At 37.1% G+C, this 21,227-nt stretch overlaps 1 protein-coding gene across 1 annotated transcript in view; it reads left to right on the forward strand.

The window, feature by feature from the left end:
• Window positions 1-1,964: 1,964 nt before the first annotated feature.
• The window catches only part of ST18 (ST18 C2H2C-type zinc finger transcription factor), a 168,594-nt gene continuing 149,331 nt past the window's right edge, over window positions 1,965-21,227 (forward strand). Inside the window, exons 1-2 of the mRNA XM_066183414.1 lie at window positions 1,965-2,156; window positions 2,456-2,591. Coding sequence (XP_066039511.1) covers window positions 2,118-2,156; window positions 2,456-2,591 — 175 coding nt within the window. The 5' untranslated portion in view covers window positions 1,965-2,117. The remainder of the gene's footprint in view (window positions 2,157-2,455; window positions 2,592-21,227) is intronic.

Genomic DNA, 21,227 nt, shown 5'->3' on the forward strand with positions numbered 1-21,227 from the left:
AGAAAAACTCATCAGATATTTGGACTTGAGAAGCTTAATGTTTTATAGACCTGTCTCTTGTGTAAAGCCTTCTGTATGCTGGTTCAGACCTATTCAAAAATAGGTACTAGAGCTTAGAAAAAGCTTAAGAGGAAGACTTAACTAAGGTTTTCCCAGTCCATAAAACAGGTATCATAAACTTTCTGACCTCATAATGATATGTGAAAATAATCAACTTATTGCAATATTTTATTAGACAGGGTATGTGTTCATGAGATAGAGAAAATTAAGTGGAAAATTGAGGTTATTGGGAAAGGGGAAGACTATATGTATACTTTTCTATAGTACATTACTAATTTTAATGAGATGAGAATAACTTATACTGTAAAACTGAAATACATTAAAAAAACCCAAAGATCTGTGGAAAACTTCCTATTGGCTTTTTAAAGTTTAGAATAAAAAGCATTAAAAACTGGTATAGTATCTTCACTTACTATGAACAAGTGAAGTTTCACTTGATATCTGTAAGTAGTTGCTTTTGGAGAACGGTACTGCTTGAAAAGGCACAGCTCTAACCAAAAACTGGTTGATTGTTGGATACTGAGAAACAATCGTATTTGTTTTTAAAATCCTGAGTTACTTGGACAATTTTACTTGTAAGATCATTCACCATTAGTATTTTAGAGACCTTGTTTTCAAATATGCATGAAAGAAATGTATCTAGGTATCTTAAGGATTTATGTACTTCTAGAAAACCTTTACATTTTAAAAGCTATACTTTTGTTATTCAATTATTGGTTATGGACCATTCAACTGTTGAAGAATATCAGCAGTTGAATATGCTTCATGTCATACCTGGAATGATACCTATTCCTGGAATATAAATTTGGAATAACCTATGTCATAAACCTATAAATGAATATAAAGATGCAGGAAAAAAAAACCATTAAAAATTCCGACTTGAGTTTATTTTACCACGTGTCACGGTCTCATATTTTCCTCTCACAAGCCTATACTGCAGGTGTTTTATAACACCTGGCTTTTAGACCTTTGAAAACGTATCAAAAATATTTACTGAAAAACTGTTAAGGAAAAAAATACCAAGCATGGGAAGGGATACCTTGGAGATAAGAAGTGAGGTTGGTTTGGATTGTGTGACAAAAGTAGGATTCCAGGGCTGGTCTGACAGTTTAATAATGAAATTACAAAAGCATTGATGAGAACAATAATTTATCCTTCCAAATCTGGAAACAGTTGTTTTTGATTTATTGTAAGCATAAGGAAAGGCACTGGAGTGGCTTGGTGTGAGTAGAGGCCAGTGGTCAGTATTGGCAGTGCTGGATCTGTATGGTAATTCTCTTCCTATGGGGGGCTGAAAAAGATGTTTCTGTTTCTCTGCCAAGGTGTGGCTTTGTAAACAGTGGGGTAAAAATTTACAAAGAATTGTTGAATTTTAAATAATATTTAGACCATTTGGGTTGGTTTTTTTTTTTTTTTTTTTTTTTTTTTTTTTTTTTTTTTTTTTTTTTTTTTTTTTCTGGTCATGAAGTAGAGTAAGTCACTGAGTTTGTCAGTTTCTGTGATGAATCTGGAAGACTCTGAATGAACTTCTGCTACTTAACTGAGCTTCAGGCTTCCAAATCTAGATCCTGCACAAATTCCATATGTTCCTTTTAGATCCCTTCTGGAAGAAAATTAAGGTTATAATGAGGAAAAGCCTGTGCAAGGACTACAGCAAATGCACCCAGTAGACTAAGAGAGACTGAAGTTCTGCTTCAACCCGATTGGGCAAATAAAGCTTAATGGTAAGACACAGAAAGAGTAACACCCGCCACCTCCTCCTCCTCTGCACACACACACACAACTTGTTTACAAAAGTGCCTTGTAGTGACTGCTGGTGGTGTCACTCCGTCCCATGCCCCAGAGCTATCACCGGGCCTCATGGGAGATGTGACTACAGCATCGGACATGGGACTGTTTGTTCACTCACTTTCTGTGAAGAGAGTTTTGAACTGTGTTTTGAATAGACAGCATTTTCTTTGTGTGGTTGGTAAATAACACAGAGCAAAGTTAGTCAGCAAGTTGCATAGCTTCTGCATTCTGATTCTTTGGAGCCCTTTTGTACCAAGCTTGACAGGATGTTTTTAACAGAATGTGACCTCACTGGGATACCAGAGGTAAGGAAAAAAGTTATTGGGGCTGTTGTGGAATATTTTGCACAGAGCTGACCGAAAGTACTGCTTAAAAATGCCTTTTGGAAAGAAGATGGTCCCATGGTGATCCAGTCAACACCTTGTTCAGTGAAAATCAATGTCTTTCACTCCTTCGTAAGTTATAGGAAGTCTTAATGAGATTTTCAATTTCCCACGTGGAAAAAGAGGCTGATTTGCAAATCTCAGAACGGTCATGTACTTGCTCATTGAGCAAAGGCCCAGTTCTAGTGACAGAACATCAAAATGTTTTCTTTCTAACACAGCACAGAGCGAGCAGATCAGATCCAGTTGTTCATCCAAGTCCTAGAGGCAGCATCGTGAGTCTCGGAGCGGTGGCAGACCCAGCAAGACCAGGCAACGGCAACCTTGCAGACACCCGCCCTCAGCCACTGGGTGAAGGTAAGAGGAAAAGCCACACGAAGAAGCACCACCGAGCTCTCTGGGCAGCACCAGCAGTCGGTGTTGATCGCGGACAGTGAGGCTGAGGCTGCCGTGCCCGAAGGCAGAGCGGAGGGGGTGCGGTGCCCTGGGGGCTGCGGGCGGTGCGGGCTCCCCTCTCCTCCCTCTGCTGGCCGGGGCGGGGGGGCCGGCGGCACCTCCGGGCGGCTGAGGAACCCCGACCTGCGCCGGCGCCCCTGGGCTTCCCCAGCCTGCTGCCGCCGGCTCTGGGCACCGACAGCATGCAGTGGTGCGGGCTTCAGCCGCGCTAAAAGAAGGGAGAGGAATATGAGTGTTCTACAAGTCGGAGAACGTGATTAAACAACCCCCGCCCACCGACCCCCCCCCCCCACAAAAAAAACCCCAAAACCAAAACAAAACAAAAAAACAACCAAAAACCCCAAACCACCCAGAGGATATCAGTTTCAGATATTTATACAGTATAAAAATATTATAGATTCATGCTGCGTAATATCTGAGTGGGTTTTTTTTTTTGTTTGTTTGGGGTTTTTTTGTTTGTTTTTGGTTTTGTTTTTTCTTTTTCATTCAGGATCTAGAACGGTTTTTTTATGGAAAACGAAAGAAAAATGCGTTATTGCACCAAATAGCCTCATGAATAATAGGCATCTTGCTGTTCTGAAATTGAATTAACAGTGTGTGATCCGCTTTACTATCTATATCAACAGAACAACAAAGCTTCATTGTTTTTGTGGTCAGCAGTTGTAGGTTGTTTTTTTTTTTTTTTCCAGACAGTAAAGGTGACTTAAAAAATTCTAAGTTTCTTTGGAGTCACTGGTGGAGCAGTGAGAGGAAATGAAGTTCTCATGATATGCAAAACTGTTATTCATACGTAAAGGACTTAATAACAAAGAGATCTAAAAATATGCTTTTAAAATTGGAAAGTTTTGGGTTTTGCTGACAACGAGTGTTCTTTGGTAAATGAGGATGGAAAAGTTTGCTCATTTACTTATGACTAACTAGAGTTGTTTTTACTGTAAGCACATAACAAGGGCTTTGTTTTTTCTTGTGATCAGTTAAAAAATGGATGGTTTGAACTTCATTTAGTTATATAAAAGATGTGGTGAGTGCATCACTCCTCCCAATAAGATAGGGTAATGACTTTGGTTTGACAAAGTGTTTACAGTGAGACTTTTATTGCCAAGCCTGCTACTGAACTTCAGTCTATCAGTGTGTGGTTATAAAAGTTGCAAGGTCTGACCTAATTAAAACAAGTATTTGTATTGAAGAACCTTCTAGAGAGAAGCATGTTCTATGAAGCAGAAGTATTTCACATGGGGATGATAAAAGGTGTTAAATTTATATTCACAACTTTGGTATTTGTGTTGCAGTAGTACTTCTGATCTTCATCATAGATTCTTGGAATTGTATAATAAAACCCAAGATTTTATAAAGTAAACATCTAATTACAACGTGAGACATGAGATAGCAATTAAATAAAAAAATATGCAACAAATTAGTAATAATAGTGTCAAGACAGAGTTTTCAGCTTTAATATCTACCTACAGTTGCACATATATTGAGAGGTGTTTTTTTTTTTAACAGATGATTTTTCATAGTGTTTCATTCACTACAGATAAACTGCCATCAATAGGTGTAAGCTTGATCTTTTTATGACCCTCAATCCGAGAGAAGTTAGCAGGGTGGGATGCAATTTGCTTCATCCCTGAATTTGAAGAAAAGAGTGCAAAAGTACAATCAAAGTAGATTGTTTCATTCTGATGAAACCTGAAGCGGAGAAACCAGTAGAGGTCAGTGCAGAGTGCTGAAATGGAAGGTGAGTGCCTAGGCTTTGTGTATTTATGCTCTCTGCTTCTGATCTTTAACTTTTCCTTCAAAATGTGGTAAAGGCTTACAGTGACTTACAGCCAATATTCCCATCCTCTTCAAAAGATAGATTAAACATACATATAATATGATAATGTCACACTGCTTAAACAGATCAATTTAAGCAAAAAACCCACATTTTGTTGCATGTTATAGCTGGAAAGGTGGAACCAGTACTGAAACCAGTGTGTAATATTACCTACTGCAGATATTGTAGTGATAACTACGTCTAGCTGATGGCTACATAGGAAAAAAAAAAGTAGGAGAAAGTATAATTTTTAGATAACACATTTTCAAAAATCTGAAGTTAGAGTAACAACAGAATTTTTCTCATTTTTGGTAAAAAATTTGGATAATTCTCATTGCGTAGTGTTTTAAAAGTCTTTACTTGGTGTATATACATAGATATGCAGGGTGCTGGGGGGAGGCAAACTCTATATAAAGTTGAATTATCTTTTGTTTCTCTTTTTAAAGCCATTGTTTGCTTGTGGTTTTCTTTTGTGATTTAAAGCAAGGAAAAGAATCCCTGCCTATAGTCTCTGCATGAAAAGATCCTTCAATATATATTAGCTGCAAAATCTCCTCTCTAAATAGCTTCTGTTCAAGATGCTTTCTGTGGATCTAGAAAGAGCAATCTGCCTGTTCCCATTCCATTTCCTTACACATTAACTAAGTACTCTGAAAAGTAGCTTGCTATTGAATTGTGATTGTTGAATATCAAGGAATTGCAAAAAGATTGTCACCAGATAAAAGGGGTTATGTTCTACTTTGATTCTAATACCAATTTACATCTGCTGTCTATGATGTTAGGGAGAAATTTCCTGTACCTTTAAAGAGAGTAGAGACACACAGTAAATATTCTTGAAAATCCTCTTCATTTGTTCTGCTTACCTTTCATGTGCTACTTTAAATTGATTATGGAGGCATTGGAAAGAATCCAGCACCTTTGAAAATCATACTTTCTTGTAATTTGCTTCATCATGCTCTTAAAAGTGACAGGAACCAGACAGAGACTCTACAACCCTTCCTCACAGGCACTTGTGCTGTGTGCCATGAGTGTGAAGGAAGCTCCAAGGGCTTTAAAAGGAGGATTACTGGAGGGCAGAAATTCCCTAACTGTAGCAGCTATCGGAAATATAAATTGAGGTGGGAAGGAGAGAGAGATGTTCTAAACTGCTGTTGCATATCTGACTCGTGATATGTTTTTGCTACAATCCTCTGTGTAACATCACACACAGGTCTTCCAATCCATGGGGTTTCATGTCAATATCTCCCTTTAAGCATGTAGCATAAAGTGCTGGATATGCTGAAGCCAATGAAGTGCTCCTATTTGAATCAGGGGTGAGACTAGAAGGTCTACAGACTTGTTTGACCTTTTGTTGTTGTTGTTGTTGTTGTTTTATTTTCCCTGAGGCAAAGGAAATTTAGAAATAATCTCATTTCTTTCATAACACAGGATTCAATCTAATAGAGTGGCATACAACTGATGGTAAGTCAAGTGACAATTTCCAGTATGAGTCCAAGTTTTTATCAAAACTTTGCACTCAATTCCTCTCAATTCAGTTCTTATTTAAAACTGAAGAAATAACTTCTTATTTAAAAGTGAAGAAAGTACTGATTTCAGTCCTGGATTTGATTGTGTTTTGAAAAAGTAGTCTTGAATCCAAAAGTCAAATCCACCTTATTTCCCCACCTAGGCTTCTGTTGGCCATAGCATTTTGACAAACAATATTTTCAAATTGGCTTTTACATATCTCTTTCACTTTTTGTTGGTTAAAAAGGCTGCGAGAAGTTGTAATTAGCTGAGCCACAGTGGAAGTGCTCGGTTGCAGTAACTGATTCCCTTCGTTAGTTATTGTTGGGAGGAAACTCGTCTTCTCAAATATCTTTCCTGAAAGGTAGTGCAGAGGTTAAAATGTAGGTAGTATTTACAATGCTCAGTGCACTGGTTTTAGGCAGAAGTCCTTTTGAAGTCCAAAAGGCCAAGTGGACTCTTGCTTCAATTAAGGTTACTTGTGTGTTAAACTTCATCAACACCTGGTCTGCTTTTATTTTTTTTCTTCTTCTGGTAACATATGAATACAAATCTCCACAATTCAGAGACCAAAATAATATAGCTAAAAAAGTGTGGTTTAGTCAAGTGTAAAGCTATACTAGAAGTTTCGTGTTCTTATATGCATCCTGACCAAAGATTGGAGATTGCAGCCAAACTGCTCATGACCAAGAAAGAGAAGACCTATCTCATCACTGAAGTTCCCAATCGCTCATAGATCAATGTTTGACATTTTCTTGATTGTGGTATTACATTCATACATACAGGTACAGTAACATTATAGTCTCATTTTTTTTTCATTCTCTTGTGATGTCTTTGATCTATTCTTTTTTTTTTTTTTTCTTTTGCTGGTTTGTAGAAGTTCTTCCCTGCAGAGTAGCTATGCATAGTTAAATAATCCTGCCACTATATAACCACGTTTATGTTTGTTTAACTCAGGAATATGTTTCTTCATTTTTAGTACATATGGGTGTAGGTGTGACTACCAGTGTCTTTATGTTACCTGAAATGAAGGTATCTGTCATTCAGCTATAAAGCTTTGTGTTCTGTTTAGGCACATATCAAAAAAATGTGGGCTTGTGTCCAGGTGGGAATAGCACTGATTCAGTCAGTCAGTGTCCGAGATAGCAGTGCTAGTGAAAATCTCCTCATGTAAACAAGGAACCCATGGCGTTTGCACCAGCAATTGAATAAATTCAGGCTCCTTGCTGGTAATTACATTACCAATCCGCAGATTGAGAAATAAACTTAAATAAATTAGAGCCAATAAGTTGGAATGACAAATGTAGGCAAATAAACTCTAATTTCAAACATTCGATAGGGAGGAAAAAAAATAGATTTTTCCCCCATTTCATGAATCAATGGACAGCCTAAGCAATTGGTATAATTTCGAAAATGTAGACATATATCTCAAGAAAATGTCAATATAACAGTTTCATTTCTGGTGGTTCTATTATTTCACTGAAACATATCTATGGAGGCATCTTTATTCCTAATGTGCTTTAAGAATCAGAAATGGTGATTTTCCCTGATTATATTGGATTGGATTGTGTAGCTGGGTTTGAGTGTTTCTCAATCAATCCTGGTCCTGGATTTCTGTTGGGAGTTTGTGACCCGTCCTTTTCACTTTGAATCTCAAGTCAATAGTAGGCATTTGTTTTTCATTTCTCACTTTCTCATTTGTCAAGAACAAACTTTAGACTACAGTCTAAATAGAGTCTTGATATTCTTTGACTCACACTGAAATCCATACAAGTCTTGAGTGTCTTACATATCCTGGAAACAGAAAAAAAAAAAAAACAAAAACAAAAAAGGAACCAACTTATGTGTTGTGGTGACCTAAAGTTAAGGAACTGTATGATCTCAACATTAAATCTGAGGAATATGAAGTATTAAAGCTTTCCAGAAATTCTGAAAATCACTCCCATTTCCTAGAAAAATTCTGTTATTTCTCTCACACATATGTATTTCTAAGAGTTTAATACTCACACTGCTAACAGTAAACAAAATAAGTGTGAATTCAGTTTTTGTAATACATATTCATGTTTATGTTTACAAGCAAAGCCACTTCAATAGATATTTATGTTTTTAACAAGTCTCGTCTGACATGGGATCCTATATTTTGTACAGAATAACTCTTCTATCAACACTCTGTAACGCATCAAGGTCTTCTGTAGTAGATGTTTGTGGTTAGTCAATATAGTTCAAGGTGTTATTAAGAATAGGCTTCACAGAATAGAAAATATTTACAAGTGCATTTACTTTTTCTTACTTTTCCATGGTTTTCTTTTTCCTTTTTTGTTTTGATGGCACATTGCAGTTTCAATTTTATTCACTAGGTCTTCCCAACACTGTAAAAATATAATAAATAACAATGTTATTTGAATGCATTATTTTACTTTTCTTTAGGGATTTCATTTTGGTCCAGAAAAAGAATTGTGGTCTTCTGAAAACTTTTAATCTATTTTTTTTATAAATTGTATTTTTATCAATACATTCATATTTTAGATCTATATATGTATATGAATCCATAGAGAATATTATGAAATTTCTGCAGGGAAATGATGCTTAGGAGCTTATTAATATATTTTGTGATCTCAACAAGTTAATATGGACACTATTTTTTTCCAGGAATTGAGATGTTAAACTTATGAAAACACTTCATTAAAATTGGATGAAATATGGATAAAAGTCTGAAAAAATACTGACTGCAGCTTTAAACAGCATGAAACTGAAACACATTTCCCATAAACTTGACTCACAGAAATATTTTTTTCTATTTTTCTCGGCAATAATTTTATTAGTAGTGCTCCTATAGAAGTGTTAATCATGTGATCGCATGTGCCACAGATATTCCATTTTGCTAGCAGATTTATGCTACTTCAGAGAAAACATATGAGTAAAGATTTTCTGGCAGCTTATTTTGGTGGTAAAGATGACCACAGAGGATGTGAATGTTTATACCTGGTATGATTATATCATGTTCTTTTGCAAAAAAGTGATATGGAGTAGCATGGATTTTAATTCTTTGCCAACAAAGTAGCAGCTGCAATGAGATGACAAGCTTGACTGGATTCATGTTTAAGAGGAGCAGGGGATGTCATCTGCTCTGATTTAAGCAAGTTTTATTTTTTAAGCAAGCACAATCTCCCATGACATCCTAATATTGATGCAATGTATTTATGGACTAGATGGATGGACAGGTACATGAGTAGATAACAGATGGATCATTGAATTCTAGGGCTTAATGGTTCATACTCCATCTTTTAATCTGAGTTCCTTAGGGGACTGTCCAGAAGCCCACCCTGGCTCAGTAACTTCCTCAGTGTCTTGGTGGACAGTGGGTTGGTTAAACATTGTATGCTGACAGGGATGAAGGGGAAAAAAAGCAGTGGGCTGTGTCAACAGCAGAGTGCCAGTAGATCAAAGGAAGTTGTGATTTCCTTGTACTTGGTACTAATTAGGCCATATCTAGAACAATGCATCCACGTCTGGGTACCTCCATTCAAGGCAGAAGTTGATAAACTGGAGCAAGTTCAGTAGGGGGCTATCAAGATGGTTGGAGGTAGCACCATATGTCCTGTGAAGAAACTCTGTGAAAGCAGGGCTGGTTTAATCTAGAGAAGAGATACCTGCAGGTAAAAAAATCATTTTTAGGCAGAGCAATCCTGAGAAAATTATAGTGTGACAACTTCTGTAATATTTTTTTCCTTTTAAGTGGGTACTGCCTCCGGCCTCCTAAAGAGGCTCACCATTCTTATGCATCAGGTGAGCTTGGGCTGTCAAGCAGCTCTAGTGAAACACTAGACATTTCAAGAGATTTCCTTCAAGTTAGGCAGTAAGAGTTAAGTAGTAGTTTACTAATTTGTAAGGGTAAAGTATTGTTTTCACATAGACAGTAAAGAAAAATATAAAAAATATAAAAAATTTGACATTCTAGGGCTATCAGGGTCTCTGAACCTCCTATGTCTGCAGGGAGGATTCTTCCTTCAGAATAGTTCTAGCTGTTGTTCCTGGAATGTTGGAAATTTACAAGTGCAGTTGTTTGGCCTGAGTGGTGAATGTTCTTGCTAGGGAAGTGATGGCTATGGATTCTGAGCTGTGCCTTGGTTTGATTTGATGGTGCTTATCCTCTGTTTTGTTCTTTTTACCTGAAATTTTATGTGAATATTTTTGCTAAGGAAGAAAGAACTGTGTAAAGGAAATCAAAAGAAATCTGATGCATTTTTGCTTGGAAGTGAAAACAGTAGAACAAAGAGAGTGATTAACACATATTTGTAAGTCTACCTTTTCCTTATGCCAATTAACATGACTAACAGTGAGGACTGGGAGCTAAAAGTAGAAGGAAAGAAATGAAGCCTCTTGGGTCATTGGTAGAAAATACTCTACTTGGGAATGTAGACTACATTGTAATCAATCTTTTACTTGTAGGGATTTATACTGTGAAAGATATTAGGAAGTGGCTGGGAAGATACCAATGTAATCAGTCCTGGAGTTGTGCCAGCATGTTCAATCTGTCCTGTCCAGATGCTGTCCTTTTAGGCCAAGAAAAATACCTCTGCCCAGCTTGCTTCCTCCTTATTGCAGAGGAAGGTTTGATATTTGCATTGTCTGTTTACAAGTTTGGTTTGTAGTCCTGACTCAGGCTGGGCTCATCAAATGCAGGACTATCCAGCAGGCAGCACTGCTTGCACACAGGACTTGCATAACTTCTAATAACTATTTTTAGACTTTTTTTTCATCTCTCTGGTTACTCTTTCCTGCTTCAGTCTCCTCCCAAACCACAGCCTTCTCCAATTTTTTTCCCCCACTGATCCATTTGCTTTATCACTTTGCCAGATCAGTATTTCTGAAACCATTGCTAGGGTGCTCATGGCCTTGAATGGAATTTCTGCTACAGTTCCCTGGGCACTGTTGACCTTGCAGGACTGCACTCACCAGAAGGTCCCCAGTGGTTCCCTTCAACTGTCTGTGAAGTCTGATCATATGACTGTCCCTCAGCTGCCTGGGAAATCCACCCATTCTTCACTGCACCATCTATATAGCTTATTAGATTCTCCATTTGTACTCAATAATTTTTTAAATTTACTTTGCATGGATAGTTTTAACATGCCCTGTTCAGTTGATTTAACTTCAGGTGGAAGCAGCTTTGTTGCTTTCCTGAGCTCTAATAGTGATCTCATCATCCTTAGTTATTGTTGGTGTCCAGCTGCACAAAGGGAGATGAGGAGATAAGGGTATGGGCCCTAATGACTGGGGACGGATGGATGGGTGGATGGATGGATATCCATCTTCTTGTGGATAGTCAGGGCTGCTTGGGAGTCACAGCGTTGTGAAAGGAAATGGGAGCAATCTCTGCCTAAGTTCCAAGCTAGTAGGAAATGAGCACTCTAATGTTGGTTGAGGAGGTGTCACCACAATGACCATGATAAGTAAGCCTTGTTGGAAGGCTGAGTACGGCATCACATTTATTAGGTCCTGTATGCAATATGAGAGTTGGCTGACTTAAAATACTGCAGTGTGAGGTCTCATCTGCCCACAGTTGGACCAGTAGTCCTTTACAATGAGACTGGAAATTTTTTTTTCTTTTCATTCCTGGTCACTGAGGACTGGGGGAGTGGAACAAGGAGGAGTAGCTGTAGCCTCAGCTGTCATTGCAGTATCAGTGTGGGAATAAACTCTTAGAAACTGGATACTGGAAGAGTCTCTAGTTGTAATCCATGGTTAAGCCAGATAACTTTGGGTAGTCAGCTGTTAAATGGGAATTAAATGGGAATGTGCTCCGCTTATGAGATATTGGATCCCTCCACAGCTGTAAGGCAAAACTTAAATACTACAATCCTCTGGCATTACATGAAGAAACAGGTCTTCAAAGTCACTATTCACACTTTTTGATTTAAAACAAAAACAATAACACCTTTCCAAAATTATTTAAAATTGAGACTTTAGAAAAATGACATTGATGCTGCCTGTTTTATCTCTTGTAGAGACCATACTCAAACACTTGCTTAATGGGTATGCAGTTCTTAACAATTAAAAACTCTACAACTTGGATTTTTTTCCAAATAGTTTTAATGTTTTGGGAATAGCATTCAGTTGATTCATTTCTGTATTATTAGATCTTTACAGTACTTGGCCGCAAGAACAACAAAGAAACAGCATGCATAATCATTTCTGTGATTACCATGTCTGCTGCCCAGTTACAGAAACTCTGTCCAAAAGGAAGAGAAAAGGCATCACGTCCTATGCATCTGCTTATACAATCTTATAGATACTGTTATTGCAAAGGCATATCAAGGTTTCTTTCTTTGATTCCTGGAGGTCAGATTTTATGAACAAAGTGAATGAGGCAGAATGGGCAATGCTAATTAAAATGGAAAGATAAGGTTTATTCTTGTGGCAAGAAAAAGTTCAAGAGATTGGTAAGAGATCAATAAAATGACATGTCTTTCTGAAACAACACTGGGGTTGCCAGTGGGAATTTCAGTGGGATTATGCAGCCGGAATATGATTATAATCTTGGATGGCTTTTGTTTCTTTGTTAAACACTATCTAACATCCCATCAAAAATATAAACATTTTGTTATAATTTTAAAACTCTTTTGTAAGTGCTGCTGTGGAATTGGCAGCCTTCCTTTAATCAGCTGACAAATTGACCAGTGCTCGTACAAGTTCTACAGCTGCATCAAAGTATGGCTGAAAAAGGACAAACTTGAAATTCTGACTTCCACAGGTTTGAGATGCAGTAATTTGGTAGATATAGACAAAATCTCAAAGACCTGGTGTTTATTTGGAAGATTTCTTTCACTTGGAGGAAGAGCTTTTAGAACCCTTTTTGGGTGTTCTGTTCCCATTTAGCTCTGGATATTTGGTTGCTTCCCTGTGGTGGTTGTGAAAGAAAACTATGATGAATTAAATGTTACCATAATACAGTGTGTTCTGTGGTGCTTAGCCACCTTTATGCGCATGATCTGCAGATACATAGCATGTGTATTAAAGATACTTCAGTATGAGAAATCAATGTCATGTGCAAGTGTTATGTAAAATGATTAAAAAGCAGAAATTCTTTTCTCTTTAGAACTTTAAAATATGCAATTTTCCTTTCTGTTTATCTGGACTATGAGGGAGAGAAGCACATTGTCCTCCTTTTTGTTAAGGTTTTGTTATGGAACATTCCTCAAACAAAGTATACCTGGAGTCTAACATTCCATCTCCAAAGGCAAAATACATTCTATTCTCAACACACTAGAATGAAGGAGTGAATCATACTTTAAATTATTTGCCTTTTGCCAAAATATCTGGTAAACCTACTTAACTGAATAAAAAATGATCCTGAATGCTCAAAGTACTTTTGTGAAATAAAATGTATGTTATGCGTGTACAATGACAGTGGGAAAGGAAGAAGCAGAGATTGCCAAGGACATTCTGAGAACATTTATTGATTGGAAACAAATCAGTGGAATTTTTTTTGTTTTGCTTTGCTTTGCTTTGCTTTGCTGGATTGTTTTTTTCTTCTTCACATTACACGAAGTGGTCTCTGCCTGGGTGTAATTTTTACTTTTTAGTGCCATCTGCACCTGTGGCCTTTGGACTTAATGTTTATGACAGATGGACTGGACTGTGTTTGCACCATTTAGTGTATAATCCTTCTGTACGTATCTATGCCATGCTAGGCAGTGGCATTGGCCCAATGGGCATATTTATTAGTGCAGACTTCCTGTCTGCTTGCATTGTTCTGTTGCAGTGTCCTTTGAGCCTAATGGACCTTGCTTTGTGCTGGGCCCACCTACAAAATATTGTTTCTAATTCGTGCCAGATTATCTATTGCAGACACTGATTTTTTTTTTCTCCAACATATTTGCCAACTAGAACGCTTAAAATGGATCAATTCCATATTGTAAATGCTCTTCCTCTCCTCTCAGCCTGCAAGCTTAATTTTGGAACAAGCTTGCTAGCTTTGTTTGCTAGTATCAAGATATTTGATAAAAACAGGAGGAGCATTTCTATTGAAAAATGTCTCCTCTCACTACCTGAGCTGCTGTTCTACTGAAAGCAGAAGCTGTTCCCAGTAAGGCAATGGCCCCTGTAGAAGAGGGTGCAATAAACACAGCCTTGGCTGCAGGGGCTTGCTGGCTGGCTCACGGCCTGCAGCCTGGAGCTGGGTGGCACATCCCATCCCTGCTGACTTCATCAGTGTGTGTGATGTGGGAAAAAAGATGGGCTACTATTGAACAAGAAATTTTGCCTTCTGGATCTAAACAGAAAAACAAATTCAACACTTGGGAACTGGCAATTTTTCAAGTTATTTGTGAACCTAACAATCCACAGATGTGACATCACAAGTATGAAGAACATTTCGCTATTGATCATTTATCTCATGAAATCATGAGGTTACCCCTCTAAAATTTTTGGGCCTGATACAGAAAAACATGAAATGAACCTCACAGTTTAGTTGTAGTCACATCAAATTAGTGGCAAATTTCAAACAGACAATTAAGAATCAAACTCACCCTGTTCTAAAAATATATTTTTTCAACATATATATCCTAACAGTTAAAAAAGGCTTTGTAAAATAATTCTACAGAAAGTAATCATGCATCTGTAAACTCTCTATGGAGAGATCACCTATATATCTTCTCATATTACATAGCAAGACTATACACTGTGGCTCATATTATCATGATCATGAGAAAAGAAAACATATTCTACATCATACACCTGGGATAACAGGGATAGTTCTGGTGTGGGTATACCTGCCAATAAGATTTCTGCAGGATGAGAATGAAGGCCTTTGAGGGAGAACTTATCATTTAATAAATAAAAAAGCTATTATCAGCAACAGTTTCATGTCTAAAAGCTTCTTTATATTATTGAAATAAAGCTGTATAGTGGGAACAAAGAAATTATCATGGCACATTCATGACTAGGAAGTAGGAATTATTTTTTTTTTTCATTCAGCCATTTTAAATTTGGCATTTCTACTTTGTAGTAAAATCTCAAACTATCAAATGTATATCCAGAATATATTAGTTGTGATCTTGGCCTTGAGAACAAAGTACATAAAAGGCCATATAGAAATACCCATGTCTGCCTTTTTCATTCACCTTTAATGCTGTTGAATACTTGGAACTTTTGAAGATGAGGTAGCCAAATTGCAATGGTGATATTCCATACAGGCAATCTTTGTGAAGCAATATGTATATTTTCAACCCTGAATTTAATACTAAAACACATTATTGAAATTTGAAAATCTCATGGTAGTATGTTTTACAAATACTTTTCACACCCCAAGCAATTTATATTTCTTTCTTTTTGTGATAACTAGAAGAGTTTCATCAATTTAACCTATTAATTGCACATCTTGAAGGAATATTTTTAAGAATGCAGTGTAAAAAATGTGCAAACTACTTGTGGTAAATCCTGTTTAATACCCTTCAATTTGAATTAGCTGTGTAATGGTTCTGATTTTTTCCCTGTGTTTTTTGTAGCAGTACCACAATTTGTTTCTAACAGATTATTGTTCACCTACTATTGTTCACTGAAGAAGCAGTTTTCCAAGTCGCTTTTCTCTGCTGCTAGTCAGTGTGACAATGAAGTATCTTCTCAAAAGTGCTGTAAAAGCTGCAGTATCTCCTTATTTGTAAAAGAAAATTTCTAAATTTTAAGGTGAGAACAGAGGCTGGTACAGTGGTATATCATGTGGAGACAGGATATTATTGTTTGTTTTTTATTTACTTTTTTTTCTTTTGCTTTATACAGTTCATAGCCAAAATTCAGGTTAACAACAGAGATATTATCCAAGTTCGCCAGAACAGAGTAGTAATCTTCTCCCACTAAAGTCTGTTGGTTACATGATTAGATTAGCTTTAAGGTTATTGCAGTGTTTGAGTTTCTGATTTTTGAGCCCTCTGCAAATAATGACCTGAGGGGTTGTGTCATCAAGTAGACAAGCTACATGGCCATTCAGCTGTGATTATCCTAACTTCAGTGCCAGTAATATACTGTGCCCCAGAACTGTGGAGCTAGGTATCATGTCCTGCAAATGGAATTATTCAGTTAATCACGGAAGAGCCCGGGGACTGAGCTGATGGAAGCACATAATAGCAAGGTTATGCCTATCAAGGATATGCAGCCTAAATCTCTCAACTGTGAGGCATGGTAGAGACAAGTGTTATATGACGGCCCTCCCTTGTGGATCATCATCATCATATCCCTTCCCTAGACAGTACCTGATTACCAGCCAAGCAAATACACCATCTTCCTACGCTGGCAACTGCAGGGTTGCATCTGAAATGCACACAACCAAGGGGATTTTTCATTACTCTGAACAGTACAGACTCAGCTTTATCTGGCCTTGAGTGAATTCACACTTCTGTTAGAGGAACTGTAAGTCTAAAGAGACTTGCTGAACTTTCAAACTGGCCAATAACTACCTGCATGTCTTTGGGGACATGAGACAGGAGACTGTGGTCATCATCAAGCAGATAGACTGGCTTTCCCCATCCTGACTTCCAGGGGCTGACCAATGGATTAGGCCACTTTGTCCTGGTGTCTCTAGGCATGTTCAAGTCTGTTTTTTAGAAAGACCAATCTCCTCATCTCTTAACCTGCTGAGGGATTCCACTGATGTGGCTCATTGTAAGATCCATTAGGGAAACCAGCTGCTTCTTTTGTCTGCTGAAACTCCATTTATTGCTGCTAGATCACCTGTGACTTCAGAAGGTCCCTCGACCTGTGAGCCACCTGAGACCTCTTGGAGGGGTTCTGATTATTGACTGATGGAATATCTACAGCTTTTTTGCTTCTCCACCAATTTTCTTTTCTAGTATTTCTGCACATACTATTTAATGTCATTGTGTTGTTCTGTCTTTGCAAGTTTAGTGTTAATATAATTCTGATGCTTTATGCCTAGATGTTAGGAGCAACCTGATCTCATTTGTGATGCAATTGAATCGTTCTTCATGTCTGCTCCTTACAAAATCGAAGAATTTTTCCAATGTTGAACACTAGATAAAAGGATGTGGTAATAAATTCATCAAACATGGTAGGCAGAATAAAGCTCAAAAGGATTTGTTTTACAAATGTATAATATGGCTGCAGCTGCTTTCTTTTAAAAGTTAATCTAACTTTGTGCTCTCAGGAAGAACACTTGAATTCTGAATAACTGCTCCTAGCTGAAACAGGTGCATTTCATTTATGAGTAAAGAGAGTAATACAATGTGATTTATGTCCCTTTTTACTATTTTTTGAAATAATATATTTTTTCTTCTTTTCTTTCTGTAGACTGATATATACAAATGACAATGTATAAAAGATATTCACATCATAATAAAATTGTTGGGAAAAAAAGAGAAAATGTCAAAACCTGCAAATACTGGAATAACAAATGTTAGAGGGTAAAACGATCTTATTTGCAGAAAACTGTTGTGAGAGATCTGAATAATATTCTCTTGTTTTAATTAAAGGTCTTTTTTGCATCAAGACCTCAAGTTTTCATCGGTTCTGTTTCTCATTTTGCTAGCTATCATTAGGTCCCACCTAAAAAATAAAAAGGACTCTGTGTGTGCACATATAACCCTCCTGTGTTTCTTCCCTAGTGGTGGGGAGTTCAAGTGTTGAATAAAGTGGAGTGGGACACTGTGAACTTGCTGGAACTGGTCGTTTCTCTATATAGGGACTCATAGACAGAGTGTGATTAATTTCTTTAGCCAAAGCCAATAAGCAGTCCAAAAACTTACTTTGAAATCTGTTGTTGTGGTAGTCTTCAGTGCTAGGAAAAGTGGCTTCTGTCTGTTAGTTGTGTTTCCATTGCACCAGTTAATACTGCAGTCAGTGAGGATGAGAGAGTAATTCATCCTTTTTAGAGGTCTTAAGTCTTTCTTCCATCTACCTACATGTTTTCCCTAAATCCTGTGGTTGCTTGGGCTCGAGCAACAGAGACAGATGGAGGCTGTCACATCTACATACAAATGATGAAGAGATGATGGCTGTTGGCCACTGACTTGCACTGGCAGACACATCTTTAACTTGTACCTCAAAGGAGCCTCTTTTAGGGATCCTGTCACCATCTTTGGTTGTTGAAAATGCAAAAAACCGATCCTCAGCTCTCATATGCTCTGCCACTGATTCACTGTGTTGCAACAGCAAGCCATTTACACAGCAAAACTCTCACCAAGAAAAAGCTAAGCAAAGGAAAATGTGGGAGACTAGTGAGGTGCTCAGTGCATATTGAAAATGTCTTGTAACATCTAATATCAATATAGAAATATGAAATGCAACACATCCTTCAAATGAGATAAATCTTAAGGTGGTTATTGCTGTATGTATGTATTACCAGAAATCTGAATTTGAGAATAAATGACTACCTAATGTCTCCTTAACTGAAGCTGATATCAAAGTTAGATTCATTGTAACATTACTGACAAATTTTGTGAGGATCTACATAATTCAGAGGAAACATCTTCACAAAATGGCATTGATAGTCTAAATTTGTAGATAAATACTTAGGCATATTTGTGTAACATAAAAAAGGTAACTGATGAGGTCAGCGTGGGAACTAATAGCTCAAAGCTTCGATGAAAGTTGCAGCATTGACTGCTTGTATTTATGTTAACTAGTATCTTCATGGATTAATAGTTGCTTTCATTTAAAATAGTAGCTGCATTATGTTTTCCCTGTGCTAGTGTAAAAAAGAGGTGTACTTGGGGGGAACAGGAGGGAAGGGGCCAAGGAAGACTTAGAATTTCCGTTAATTAATCAACTTTGCTGTAGAAAAATAATGGGTGAAATAGCAAGCAAGATAATATTTGTGTGTTTGTGTGTGGAATAAATCCAAATCTCTTAAAAGACCCATTAATTCTAAGTTCCCAGTGGTTAATACTAGCCTCTATTTTTGGTACTCTGATATTTGAGTTTATAAAATATATATTCTCTTCCTTCTGACTACTCTGTAGTCTTTTCTATTAATTATCATCTGAAAGACTATGTAGTCCACTTCTAAGTGACATAAAAATGCAGTAATTCTCAGAAATTGTCCTGCTGATGCCTATGAAGCTATTTGCAAGAGAAACTGCTGGCCAGAGTAAGCAAGGGCTCAGTTAAAGGGTTCAAATAGAGTATAAAGTTAAATGTATGTTTACTTGATATATTCTCATTCTCTAACATTCTTTTTGTTTAAATCCTTCCTTCTTTTTCTACTTATATTTCTAACTCTTAACTCTTGCTCTGTTTCTTCTTCCTTTTCTATTTTTTTTTCTTAATTTTCTCTTTCCTCCTCCTAATATTGCATTTTAACAAGATTTTGTGAGTCACACTGATTCCAGGCAAACAAGCTGCTGTACTGTAAAATAAATAGCCTTGAAATGCTACAAAGTAAATCACTTGCCTTCAAGATTAAGCTTAAATGTTTGCTTCAGCTTCATGTCTGAACATTCTTCCACTTAACCAGATGATAGTAGACTTTTTGCCAACAAAACATATCTTTACTAGACCAGGGCCATCTTTCAATAAGAACAGAGGAGTATGATGCCCTCTGCCATCAAAACATGCCTCTAGCCCTATTTATTTATGAGGAGCTTTGTACTGGATACAAACTGATCATGAATGTTATCCAGCTTTATATAAGACATCACATGGTATTGGTAATCTGATACAGGGTTTTAAATGGATAGCTACTCTGCCAGTTTGAAGTGCCAGCATTTTTTTTCATTTTGCTATCAAATGGCATAGCATGAAGAAACAGTCAAGCCTTCACTGAGTTTCTCTCTTCCAGAAGAATTGCTATGTCTTTATTTTGCCTTTTATTTTTCTGAACAAAATAATCTATTTAGTATTCTTTATAGAGAATCCTGGAAATAGATTGTTTAGGAGGAATAATCTATGTTTTACCCCTTTCACTCTAATATGTCTTTTTCACAACCTTATGTTTCTCTGTTTGCTGTATTTTATTAAAATAGATATACTTTGATTGTACAGGTCTGGAGAGTCTTGAGAAACAGACAGGGCTGCAGAAAAGAAGCAGTGACTTTCCTTGGTGTTTATTCTCAAAAAATTCTGTTTGATCATTTGTTATTGCAAATCTAGAGAACCGGCTTTACATGTGGATTAAGTATATAACTGACATTCGCTTCATGCAGGCATGGAAAAATCTAACCTGGTGTGAGAAACCTGAAGTGTGACGAACATCCTGAATTTTTGCTTCACAATATAATCTAGAGAATGGATGAGCATTAACATGGATAATCTAGTCTCTTTTTCCCAGAGGGCACCTTTGCATTACTGTACTGAAATGCTTTGTGTGCTCTATCACTTTGATCTGAAAGCAAAAATCTGATGAACACTTTCAGTGTTTTAAATGTAAAGTTAGTAAATCTTTGATGATTACCTTGAATCCCTAGTTTAAATCATTTTATGACAAGTTAAAGTAACATTCTGGAATTGGTTTGTGCTTGTTTAAGGGAAGGAAAATTGGCTGATTTGTGCTTGACTTACTAAAAAAGCGTGTATGAGAAAAAAAATATGGCTAAGGGAAAAATCTAAAATAGTGAAGAGAACCTAAATGGAAATTTTGTAAGCAATTAGATGACAGTATAGGTAAAGGTGTCTCAAGACAGCATTTCAGTAGCCAATTATTTAGCAAACATTCATTTGCAATTGAAATAGCTTGAGTAGAGATATGACTGGGGGCAGGGGGTGGAACTAGTAAGGAGAATTGCATGCTCGATATCTATATATGTTTCTTCTACCATGACAGAAAGACCTGTATGTTTGTATGCTTCCCTAAGTTTGCACATTAGAGAAACTGAATAGCATGACTGAGTTTAAAAGGGGTGACATTAATGTGAAGTCTAAGGATTCTTTATGTGCATAAAACCATGATGGTTCATTCCATGAACAGCTGCTAGCCAATAAGCCTTTTAAAAAGCCTTTTGGAGACAAAACAGAAAATCAAGAGCTTACACTCTCACTGCAGGATTTGTACACTGAATTTTCAAAAATAGGGCACCTCCAAATACATGTTCAAGGGTGATGTAAATGCTTCTTTGGGACTCATTAATTGCGTATCTCACTAACATAGTTTGACCCCAGCCTGCAGCTAAGCCCTGCACAGCCATTCATTTTCTCCCCTCGAATGAGACTGGGGAGAGACTCAGAACTGTGAAAGTGAGAAAACCCATTGGTTGAGTGAAAGATGGTGGTGT

The sequence above is a fragment of the Chamaea fasciata genome, unplaced genomic scaffold (genome assembly GCF_029207755.1).
Source record: "Chamaea fasciata isolate MVZ Bird 193981 ecotype frontalis unplaced genomic scaffold, bChaFas1.0.hap1 SCAF_1, whole genome shotgun sequence".
NCBI classification, from domain to species: Eukaryota; Metazoa; Chordata; class Aves; order Passeriformes; family Sylviidae; genus Chamaea; species Chamaea fasciata.